At 41.6% G+C, this 12,019-nt stretch overlaps 1 protein-coding gene across 1 annotated transcript in view; it reads right to left on the bottom strand.

Annotated features, from left to right (window-relative positions):
- HIF1A (hypoxia inducible factor 1 subunit alpha) overlaps positions 1 to 11,711 on the bottom strand; it is a 44,191-nt gene extending 32,480 nt beyond the window's left edge. The window contains exon 1 of the mRNA XM_034767660.1: positions 11,504 to 11,711. Coding sequence (XP_034623551.1) covers positions 11,504 to 11,529 — 26 coding nt within the window. The 5' untranslated portion in view covers positions 11,530 to 11,711. The remainder of the gene's footprint in view (positions 1 to 11,503) is intronic.
- Positions 11,712 to 12,019: the final 308 nt, after the last annotated feature.

Below are 12,019 nucleotides of genomic sequence, written 5' to 3'. Positions count from 1 at the left end.
ACCTGGATGGAAACAAGGAGGAAGGAATTCAAATCAGCAAAGATAATAGTCTAGTGAAAATACTATTCTTTTAAACTTACATAAAATGATTCAGATTCTGGACTTCTTTGACATTACAGTCCCCTCCCATAATGTTCACATCAACAAAAGCTCACTGTGATTTAATATTTGGGAATGAAGCCAATAACAGTCCACTTTCCTCAAGGATATTAAAAAAAACCCTGTATTTTAGAAAATGAATGCAAAGCTCTACTCAAACCAAGGATTTAAAAATCTTATGGTGTTTACAAATAAAATATCTTCCCAGAGGTCATATTTTTCCTTACACTGTGTCAGAACAATCTTATCTGATATGGGAAAAGGAAATTTCAGATTTTACTCTTGGTTATGAATTTTAATAAGGCTGGATTTTAAATAGTTCTATTTAAACTCAGGAAGTTCTTTTGGTGTCCTTTGTAGGGTTTTCCCATTAGCTGCAACACAGCTGCAGATCCCCAACAATTAGTTTCACCATGCTTTTCACTGAGTGGAGTAACCTCTGCTCCAAGAAATGGCAGTCTCCAACGCATAGACCAACAACAAGGTGTTTCTAACTAATTGCACTGGGAAAGCTAGAAAGATTTTTCTTTCCTTCCTCAAATGGACTGACTGACCGACTTACTTTCTTGAAGGTCTGGTATACTCTCATACAGTTATCAGTATAGATGTGTGCCACCCCTTCAGCTTCAGGGTCTAGGTTTACTGTTTCTTGGTCAGACATGAAATTTCTTCCGCGTTTACATCAACAGTGTCTCAGTCTTTTCCAACATGGATGTCTTTTACTCACTGCTTCTGTGGTCTATATCCTATGTAAATGGTTTTCTGAGCCGATATTATTAGACCTCCAGTGTAACAAGTGCACTGGCTTCTGAGTTTGACATCATCTTGCTCAGTCTGTGTTACTGGATCATTGTGATCTGGTGTTCTCAGTCTGATAGTGCACCTGCCTCTTCTCTTCTACTCTCTCCCCTTTTTTCCCCCTCTATCAACTGCTAGTCTACAGAATTCACTGTAGCATGATCTATAGCAAGGGTTCTCAAACTGGGGTCAGGACCCCTCAAGGGGTCACAAGATTATTACATGTGGGGGGTGTCGTGAGCTGTCAGCCTCCACCCCAAGCCCCACTTTGCCTCCAGAATTTATAATGGTGTTAAATATACAAAAAAAAGTGTTTTTAATTTAGAAGGGGGGGTTCACACTCAGAGGCTTGCTATGTGAAAGGGGTCACTAGTACAAAAGTTTGAGAACCACTGATCGATAGCTCTCTGCTACATCCTGATCTCAGTTTAAACTCACTTCCACAATACACAAACCTATGCTAATCCAGTCTCCAATATGATGAATACTGCTCTATGAATTACCACTCAGACCAGCAGGAAGTTTAAAGAATTATTGTTACAAGTCATATATTTCACATTGACCTTCAGGATTGGACATTTAATAGAGGGGCCCAAGATCCAATGGCAAAAATATAAAAATTTGAAGGCCATGTCACTGAAGATTTAAGAGAACTATTAACCTCAGAATCCAGCATAATATATACAGGTATGTAGATACCTATCCATTTGCAAATACAAATGCTGTAATTTTGTTACTACATTTTTTCACTTCAGATTGGCTCCAGAAACAGTATATTTTTGCTTTCAAGTGTAGAATTTTAGTTGAAAATCCCATTCTGGAAGATTCACTTCACAGCAGTTCAACAACAGGTAGCCTTTGCTGACCAGTCAAAAGGTTACTCTTCTCACTATCTTCCTGACAGAAAGATGTCTAGTCAACTCCATTTTCACTTTTTTAGGGAAGCCCAGAAAGCAACACATTTTACAATTATCTACACAACACTTAGTTACCCCCCTTACAGAATTAAGGACCTCCCTCCTACATTTTGAAGGTGGATTTGTTCAGAAGGGACTTTTAAATAGAAGTTTTAATGAATGGGTGAAATCTGTATACCCCAAGGTGACAGTGACCAAAAATACGAAAGTTGGAAGTGACAGGGGAAGAATATTGCTAATTCAATTCTTGGAGGGTAAGGGAAGAGTGAGGAATCTAAACTCACTATCATTCAGATGATATTAAATATATAATATTTAAGTATATAATATTAAAAAAGCAAACAATGTCTCTGCTCTCCTAAATTATGAATCAGTTGCAGTGTCACAAAGTTCCCGCCATGGCCTTTGCACGCTGTTATTCAGGACAGTAGTGTCTAAAAGCCCCAAAGATGGGGGCCCTATTGTGCCCACAGGCGCCGACCCCGCAGCTCCCACTGGCCACGGTTCCTGGCCAATGGGAACAGCAGAGCCAGCACTCAGGGCAGGGGCATTGTGCAGAGCCGCCTAGCCGCACCTCTGCCTAGGACCAGCAGGACATATTGCCGCTTGCGGGGAGCCACCTGAGGTGAGTGCCACCTAGATCTGGCACCCCACACCCTTCTCCCACGCTGAACCCCTGCCCCGAGCCCCCTCCCATATCTGAACTTCCTCCTAGACCCCATACCCCACAACCCATCCTGCACTCTGAACCCCTCATGCCTGTTCCTCCACCTAGGAGCAGCAGGGACATGTCGCTGCTTCCGGGGAGCCGTGTGGTGCCAGGTAGAGAGCCTGTTGGTCCTGCACCAATTGGACTATAAACCGGACTTTCAATGAATATCAGAAATGCCGGTTTATAGAGCTTTCTGGTTGGTAAAGTGCCAGATAACACAGCTTTTACTGTAATTAGTCATTGCCTCTTGTTTTTCATATTTTTGGAAAGGAGCTGCAGATGTAGGCTTTATAGATGTGAGGTTTTTTGTTTTTTTAAAAGGAGAAGTGAAGCCACATGTGGCTTGACAGTACAAGTCCATACATTCAAATGAGCATGAAAATTAAAATGCCAAACACAAAATATAAAGGCCTTTAAGAAACATTTTGCCTTTTCAGTTTACTAGTAAGTTTATCCTGGGATGTGAGTTGCATAAAGAAATTTCTGAAGATGAGATGTCCTGGGTTCTTAAAACTTTCTTTTCCCTCTTGAAATGTAAAAAGATCCCATATAAAGAAAGCTACTCTGATTTTAATTAGGAGTACAACGAAACATGGATTCTAAAAAGCAGATGTCATCCTTGTTTGCTAGGTACTACTATGACAATCACATCAGTGTTGAAACTGTTGAAAAGGGCATGTTTAATAAAAGTTAATGACTTGTTAAAACCTCCCAGCGTTGTAATACAAAACAGTTTTATTGTATTGTAAGCACCAAGTGTTGCAGCTTGCTCAGTTTTTCATTTGAGCTCCTGTTCAATGCAATGCAAGTTACAAGTTTATTTACTTTGCAGATTTTTCCTTAAATGTTTAGTAAATATACATTCATATACTACTATTTAAAATATTTTGCTCATTTCTATCTCTCTACTCCAAATGCTCCATGTTGTGTCCAAACTAAAATCTTGGACTGTCTCTCTGACATGTTTTCATGGATGTCTAGCCATCAATTCAAGCTCAACATGGCTAAAATAGAGCTCTTAAACTCTCCCTGCTATCTCTTTTCTCACTGACCATGGAAAACATCATCAACTTGCCTGTCACTCAAGCCCATAACCTCGGTGTCATTGTTGAGTTGGAACCCTCACGCATAGATCACCACATCCAGGCTATGTCCCAAGTCTTGCAGATTCTTTCTGCATAATATACCTCTACCCCGCATTAACGCTGTCCTCGGGAGCCAAAAAATCTTACCATGTTATAGGTGAAACCGCACTATATCGAACTTGCTTTGATCTGCCGGAGTGCGCAGCTCCGCCCCTCCCCCCCAGGGTAACTGCTTTACCGCATTATATCTGAATTCATGTTATATCGGGGTAGAGGTGTATCTCTAAGATACACCCTTTCCTATCCATCCACACAGCTGAAACTCTCGTCCAGACTCCCATCTAGCATTTCAGTTACTACAACATCCTTTTCTCTGGCCTTGACAAATGCAATTTTGCCCATCCATTCAGAATTTTGCTGCAGAGAACATTTTCCTGTCCCTTTGACCATCTCCCCCAGCTTTGCATCCATCCACTGGCTCCCCCTTCTCTAGTGTATTAAACAATCAACTCCTCCCACTTTTGATCCGCCCATGATGCCAGCCTTCACCACCCACTTGATACATTTTCAAGCAAGCACCTTTGTGCTTTCTCCAATGTTAACCCTCAGACTTCAGAGGAGCACTTCATAAATATCTGCAAAACTAACTCATAAAGCTTCTTCAAACCCTGCTCTGCCATGATTCCTACAAAAACTTCACAATAATTAGGCTGTGGTGGCTGAGACTGCAGCCTCTCACTGTTTTCTTGCACTCCTCCATCAATCTGCCTCTGTATCCATCTGTTGTCTCTTGTCTGATACTTACGGTAGATTGTAAATTCTTTGGGGGCAAGGATTATCTGTTGCTACTTCACCTAGCACAATGTGGTCCTGGGCCATGACTGGGACTCCTAGGAGTTACAATACATACATAATAAATAATTAATAGCTATTATCTGTAGGATGAAAACATGAAGCCACACATGGCCAAATGTTATAAATCTTCACGAGGGTTGAAATAAATCTAGTCAGTTTGCAACAGAAATCAAGTTTAATGACTATCTTTACTCTCCTAAGAGCTACTCAGAGTGATATTCTTGACAGGTCAGATTTCCAGTGCCAGCAGGGCAGTTTAAAATGTCTCATGTATATCAATGTAAAGGTTGTAGATATCAAAATGGAGGACACTGCCATTATAAACCTGGATATTATAGACGTTAACAAAGGGAAACAAATACAGGTCAGATATTGTATAGGTATACATCCGATGAGGCGTTCATCTTTATCAGCTCACTTATTTTGAACAAAATACCTTGGGCCAGATCTTCAGGTTGGTGTAAACTCACATAGCTTCAATGTTAATTGGCATAGCTCCATCAGTTGGGGGATCTGGCTCCAGAAAGAACCCTAGAGAATTTTGGGGTTTGTGATTTACGCAAAAAGTATTTAAAAAGAGACACTGCTGGAATACATCCATATTAATATAATTCCTCCATTTCTAATGGTTTTGAAATGCTACTCTTTCAAAACTGAAAAAAATCCCTACCTACAACATTATAAATAGCATTTTTATGGTAGGCCAAATCACACCAGTTCCTGGAAGATAAAATCCATAATCTGAATTCTTCCCAGACTGTCAGACATTACTTCGATCACAAACAACACTCTACTATCCTGGTCTATCCTCAACAGCTCATTGCATGTTCTCTGCGTCAAGTTCCAGAAGTTTTCCCTCCCCGAGTAGCATTTGGAGGGATTCTTTCAGTGTTCCTCCAGCTGCCCAAGAACACACCTGCCATGGCAGAGGCTCTGGCTTCATTCCTAACACATATCCCAAATAATTCCATCTTCTTTTCTGGATTGCTTTAGAGCTAATGAGCTGTTGAATGCTCTGATAAATCTTGGCATTTGTTATAAATTCATTCCATTTGATATTTAGTATTTTTCTATGCTAGCTCTCCTACTATTATCACTGATTGAGCCACACCAGAAAGTTTTAAGACAAGGCTTCAGTAGCGGCACGTCTCTGACTTGCATTCTCTCAGTAGCAGGAAGATTCTGACCAACCAGCAGTCACAAAACTGTTCCCCACTCCTCTCCCTCTTGTTTGCAGCCAAGTTGAGGGAGAAATATTCCTCTCAGACAAGGATCTAGAGATATGTAAAGGCAGATTTTTCTAACAAAAATGGACGGGGCAGGGAATGGCATTGTGCTTGCTCTGCCCTTTTTCCATCCTCAGAAGTAACAGGAATGTCAAGTCTGGTATTCCCCTGGTTTTTCAGGAAGACTTTTAGTGGACCGCGGCATATGAACTGGAGAGCTGACTCTCAGGGAACAGGGAAATTAACTGGAATAAAATATTTCACAATAGCTCCCTCTGTGAATTCACTTATTCCAGTGTATGAGTGCCAGGGCTCTGAATCTTTAATGCTACTGAGAGAATGCAAGTCAGAGACGTGCAGCTACTGAAGCCTTGTCTTAAAACTTTATCCAGAATGCTCATTAGTCAAGTGAAATTAAATGTGTTAAATTGCAAACAATAAGTGACTAAAAAAAATATCACTTCTCCTTCCAACTGTTCAGTTTTCTGTTTTTTTTTTTTTACTCTTAGGATATCAATTTCACTAGTTCTCCAGTCACCATATAGCAGCAGTCAAAGGAAAAGGCGGCTGGATTTCTAATATGTAAAAACCATACATAAAAATTTGCAAATTGAACACTTTTCATGCCTTCTTTATACATTTTTAAGAGAACCTTTTTTTTCCCCTATTTGCCTATTTTCCCTTTTTAAATTGTCACCTTTAACTTTCAATTAGTTATTTTCACATTTAGGATAAGATTATATAGGAAACATCCCCACAAAGAGAACAATGTAAAAAAATTAAGCAATGCGTGTTTTAATTAGATGTTCCCTATTCAGAAGCAGGGCTTGGTAAAGCAACTGGCCCCAGGCAAGACAGAGGCTTGCCTAGCTAGCAACAGTACTTAGCTTAGATTCTGCAAATGTTGATTGTCTATCGTTTACCAAAAAGTTTCTAGCCCTTGCACTTGTGACGATAATTTTACATTAGATTATTGTTTGAAAACTAGTCCTTTTCCAAATCTTGGATATAGATTGCTCCAGAGTGCCACTTCTGTTACTCATAACTTTGTTAAAACATCAAAAAAAGTAAAATTAACAAAATTCTGATAATTTTTATTGATGGTATTCAAAACCTTGTGCTTATCATGCTATGCATACTTAGTAAAGCAATGAGAAGCTGCAAAATGGACACACGAGCTAATTACTCAAAACATTGCTGATTAAAAAGGTAAAGCAATGGAGACCATTCCCCCCCATCCCTGCAGAAACAGTAAGTACCTATGGAAAAAGACAGAAAAGCTCCTCCTCCCTCACAAAACCTGGGGAAGTGCGACTTCAAATTTTTCAGACTTTTACTAATCAGCAACTGATATCCAGGATATAGATTAGCCTTTCTGGCTGAGTTTCCCACCACTGCTCACACTGGCAGAGCTGAATCAGTGATAACAGAGATAATTTATTTATTTATTTTAAACACAAAAAGTCCATGATGTACACAAGTCAGTGGAGACCACAAGCAGGTTCCAGAGACAACATGCTGGAATAACCTCAGCAAAACTGTCTCTCCCCTTCCATCTGTGTACATGTTGGCCTTGGAACTTGGCTTCTCATCAGGTTTTGCTGCTGGAGACCCCACCCTCTTTTCTCATACTGGAATGGACTAATGAATGTCTAGTCAAGTTTTTAAGTCCCAACTAAGAATTAAACACGCAGATCATAACTGCAGTTTTAATGAAACTAGAAAACCAAATATGAGTGTTGCATTATAGACATGTAAACTACTGGTCTATGAGGCATACTGAACACTCGAGATTACCTCTTAAAATTCTCCCGTATGTTACCCTTAATAGATAATATTTAAAACAGAAGGAACAATTTACTCCAAAAGTTATTGAATACTCGGGAAATAAGTGTTATAGTATCAAGAAAGAAGGTGATAGAGTTCTTGTTCAGTTTCCTTTTCTAGTATGTGTAATCACAAGCAGCATGTCTTTAATAATATTAACTAATAAATAATACTACGCAGCACATACTCTTAAGATGGCGCAAGTGTCATGATGCTAATGGTGAGCATTCACATCATGGCAATAGAGGAAAAACTATGTTGGCAGCACCAAGCATTTGTACCCCATTTATAAAATTTAGGGGTAGGGGTCAATGTTTCCTTTAACATATACTATCCTGTTAGGCTGGATTACTTTTGTTTTTGGTGAGAGTCACACCAAAGAACTAATAGTAGAGTAAAGAGACCATATTTGGAGATAAAGTAAAAGCATATTGGCATTATCCTGTTTAACAAAAGCCCAAAAGAATTACAACCGAGGCTTACTAATTTAAAACAAACCCCCCTCTCAGAGACCCTGTTTCTTCCCACAAGGCACAAGTGGCAACAGGCCTCCATGAGCCTGTACTGAAGATGGATTAACTGCAAGGGAAGAGGCAAAACCCAAATAATTGTCAGTAATGTGTCAGTTTGCTAATTATACTGGGCTCAATGTCCATAAGGAAAGAAACTAGAACTACAGAAGTTTTGAGCTACATAAAGCAGAACAGCTTTTAAGTGTCTTTCAAAGTTTTCCATGAGTCAGTAAGTCAGTCCATAAGCCACCAATTCACATTTAAAATTACTATCATCACTGATCTACATTTACATACAGCTTTTCTTTTTCATTCTTCATATACCTATAACTACTCGCCTCTATAATTAAGTTCAGGACTTCACAGCACACAACTAGCCTCGCTTTATATCCTCTTGCAATACTCATGAATCGAATGTACCCAAGTGTTAAGATTCCTTTATTTTTACATTAAATTGCAGAGTAAACTGTCAAGTAAGATTGTTTCCCAATCTTTGCTGCTCCTGTATTTATAGTATTGCAACTCTTTTTCTGCTCTATGACAAATACCAACTTTTATCCAAATCCTTACTTTGCTAAAAATTACAAAATTTAGTTGTTTCCAACATTCGGGGGGAGGGGGAGATGGAAACCACCCCAGGATTTAAGTTATGTGTCCAAATACGAGATAAACTTTAACAAAACTAAAAATAAACATCAATGTTCATGTGGTGTAAAATAAGAGGGATTCAACTAAATGAATGTATGGGAGTAGAAAATTAAACAATAGTGAGTCTTCATCACTAAAGTTTTGGCTAAAATGTTGCATTTCTGTAGCTTCAAGAAAACATTGCTGGAAAATGGAAAGAATCAGCTTCAAAAGAATCCTTTAATACACACAGCCAAACCTAAACCCACCTCAAACAATTTGGGATTGTTAAGGATCACTTGATATTTGAAATATTGTAGCCATGTTGGTCCCCAGATATTAGAGAGACAAGGTGGGTGAAGAAGAGCCCACCAAAAAGCTTGAAAGCTTGACTCTTCCACCAACAGAAGTTGGCACAATAAAATATATGACCTCATCCACCTTGCCTCTCAAGTAACACTGACTTTCAACAAGTTCTCTGCTCCAAGTTGCATGAATGTCAACTCATATCCTTCCTTTTTTTGCCTACCCACATCTTTGTTCTATGCATTTACAACATCAATTTTATACTGTTTCTTTTTCAAACAAAAAAACATACTCCACAATACTTTAGAGTTAATACAATTTCACAGGAAGATTCAGAAGGAAGTTCTGAATAGGTCTTCAGGAAGCAGCAGCCAATAAATTCTCATTCTTGAGCTTCACCTTTAATTTATCCCCTCCCTCCTATGTACACTGATTCTTACATCCAAAAATAAAATAAAATAAAATGGCAGATCACATCCAGCAGCAGCAGGAAAATGGGAAAAAGAAGATGGTTAGAAAAATAACAGTCACGGACACAAAATGAGGGGACTACAAAAACTGAATCCGCAAAACCTTTTCCAGACCAGCCTTTAAACTGGACCAAGCTCAGTAAAGAAAAGGTCACTTACTTATGGTGCAATATCTTCTATGAGGCTTCCTGATAGTTATTAGCACTAAGTAGAACACATGGGTTTAGAATGGGCACCACCCATATGTACCCTACTTGAATGCATTTTTCTACACAAGAATTTTTTTTAAATTGAAACATAAATTGCAATTGGTGCAAAGGTAGCACTTCCCCACAGGTAAATTGCTCAGTATTTGCAACCTCTAACTGCACAAAATCAATAACCACCAGAAAAACCTAGTTCAGCCACAAACATATTTCATTCGTCTTATTGCCAGTATCATTTAAATAGTAAAGCATTTTATATCTATCTCATTTGACCTACTCAGTTGATTCTCTGATACAAAGACCAAGATAACAAATCAAGGTATCAACAATATAAACATACTCTGCCTTCTGTAGATTGAGATTAAATTAATCCCTCCACAAAATGCACTGGTGGAGGTTTGTCTGATCTAAAAACCTGATCACCAAAATAATCCTCAGCAAACTCTACACCTTCAACATATAATAAGGTTTATTTCTTGAAGCTTTCATTTCCCCCTTTTTGATTCTGAATTAAAAATTCTTAGAGAAAAATAAAGTTATTTCCACTTTGGAACATATATTGTTCAGTAAACTCTCTTTTCTAGAGGATCAGCATCTTGAAGAGGAATTTTTTACTTATGGGTTCAACATTTTAATAATCGCCACTCTTCCTCCCTCCCCAACAAAAAAAACAGCCAATTATGGAAACCAAAACTGCAGAAGATGCCTTTAAAAGAAAGAAAGAAAAAAAAAAAAAGACGTCACAGTTCATTGTTCACATATCCTTTCCAGTACAAACAGCACCCTGGAGTTGATTTTAGTATAAGAACATCTAATCACATTTGTACTTTTAAAAAAAGATACTGTGTTTATTTTCTAAGCATATATAGACATTCTTTTCACTCCCAATCTGGCTTTAAAAATCCCTCAACTTTTGAAATAGCTACTATATAGCTGTGTATTTTCGTTTCTGCTGCCTTTAACTGTTCTGCCTTCATTAATCTGGTTTATATCTATTTTCTGACAGATTGTAAAGAGCTTTGAACAAGAGTAGTGTACTAAGCCATCCCCTCTTCTCATTCTAACACTATTATACTCACATATTAACAAACCATACACAGTACAGAGTCATTAAATCAGGTGAACATACATCACATTTAATCAACTGCAAGTCAGGCCCTACTTATTCTAAGCCAAGACCAGAACAAGGGTGGGTTTTTTTAAGTTGTCTAGTGCACCGTGTGGCAGAAAAACAGCAGCTCGGGCCACTGAATTCCACGGTGCCTATGCATTAAGTGTCACTGGGGTTAATAAATTATCTTGGAGACGAAGTTACATTAAACAGAACTGGCACCAGCTCCCCGCGCAAATCCTGGATATTAATTTTCTGAGATCTGCACTCCCCTCCCTTCCCCCCCACAAAATGGCGACGTGGACCGTAGGGAGGAGGAGAAAGGAGAGAGTGCAGCACTCTCCTGAGAGCCGGGGCTGGGGAGGATGGGAGTGGGGTTGTGTGAGGGGAAAGAGGGGCGCCCCGGGGGGCAGGGAAGGAGGGGTACGGATACGGGGGGAAGGGAAGGAGAGAGTATAAGCGGGGGAGGAGAAGGGGAATGTGACGGGGAGTGCAGGAATAGATCCCCGGGGCCGAGGGGGGGTGGGGTGTCCCCAAACGCCGGGGAGACTTGGGGGGGGGGGAGGAAGAGGGCGGCAGCGCGAGCCGGCTGCCCCGGGGAGAAGGGGCAGAGCGGGGGAGGGGGTAATGGGGATTAGTCCCCGGTGCGGCGGCTGGGGAGCGCGGCGCAGGCCCGAAGCCCCGCGGGCTGCTAATGAGGAAGAGGAAGGGCCGGCGGTGGAGGATCGCGGGCGGAGAGCGGGCCCCGGTACCTTTTCTTCTCGCCGCTGAGCTCCATGGCGGCCGCTCCGGGCTCGCACGGCGGCGCCTGTCGCAGTCCGGGCTGGCGGTTCAAGCCCCGCAGGGGGTCGCGCAGAGGTGGGGGGAGGCGCAGCCGAAGGCCGGGGCTCAGCGCATGGGGCAGGCTGCGGGGCCTGCGGAGGGGATGGGCTCGGCGGCGGCTCTGACCACGCAGGCGGCGGGCTGCTCGCTCCTCGCTGAGGGCGAGTGGGCGGGGAGGCGGGGCCGGCCCAGCCAAGCGTCGCACCACTGAGAGGCCTCGCAGCCGCCCGGCCCCCCTCGCCGGCTGGGCCAGCTGAGCAAACAGCTGGGAGGGGGCCGGAGTCTCACGTGTAGGGCTGTGTGCGGGGCGGGCTGGGGACGAGCCCCCCTCCGCCGGGCCCGCGGCGACACAGCGCGGCCTGCAGCGCGCTGGGGGCGGGGCCAGGCTGCAGGGTCCCTGCGCCTGCCACCCCGTGCCCACAGCGGGGCTAGAGACCCCCCTACAC

This window comes from Trachemys scripta, chromosome 4 (assembly GCF_013100865.1).
Source record: "Trachemys scripta elegans isolate TJP31775 chromosome 4, CAS_Tse_1.0, whole genome shotgun sequence".
NCBI lineage: Eukaryota > Metazoa > Chordata > Testudines > Emydidae > Trachemys > Trachemys scripta.
Note: the sequence above shows the minus strand (reverse complement) of the source record. Positions and strands in the feature narration are given on the sequence as shown.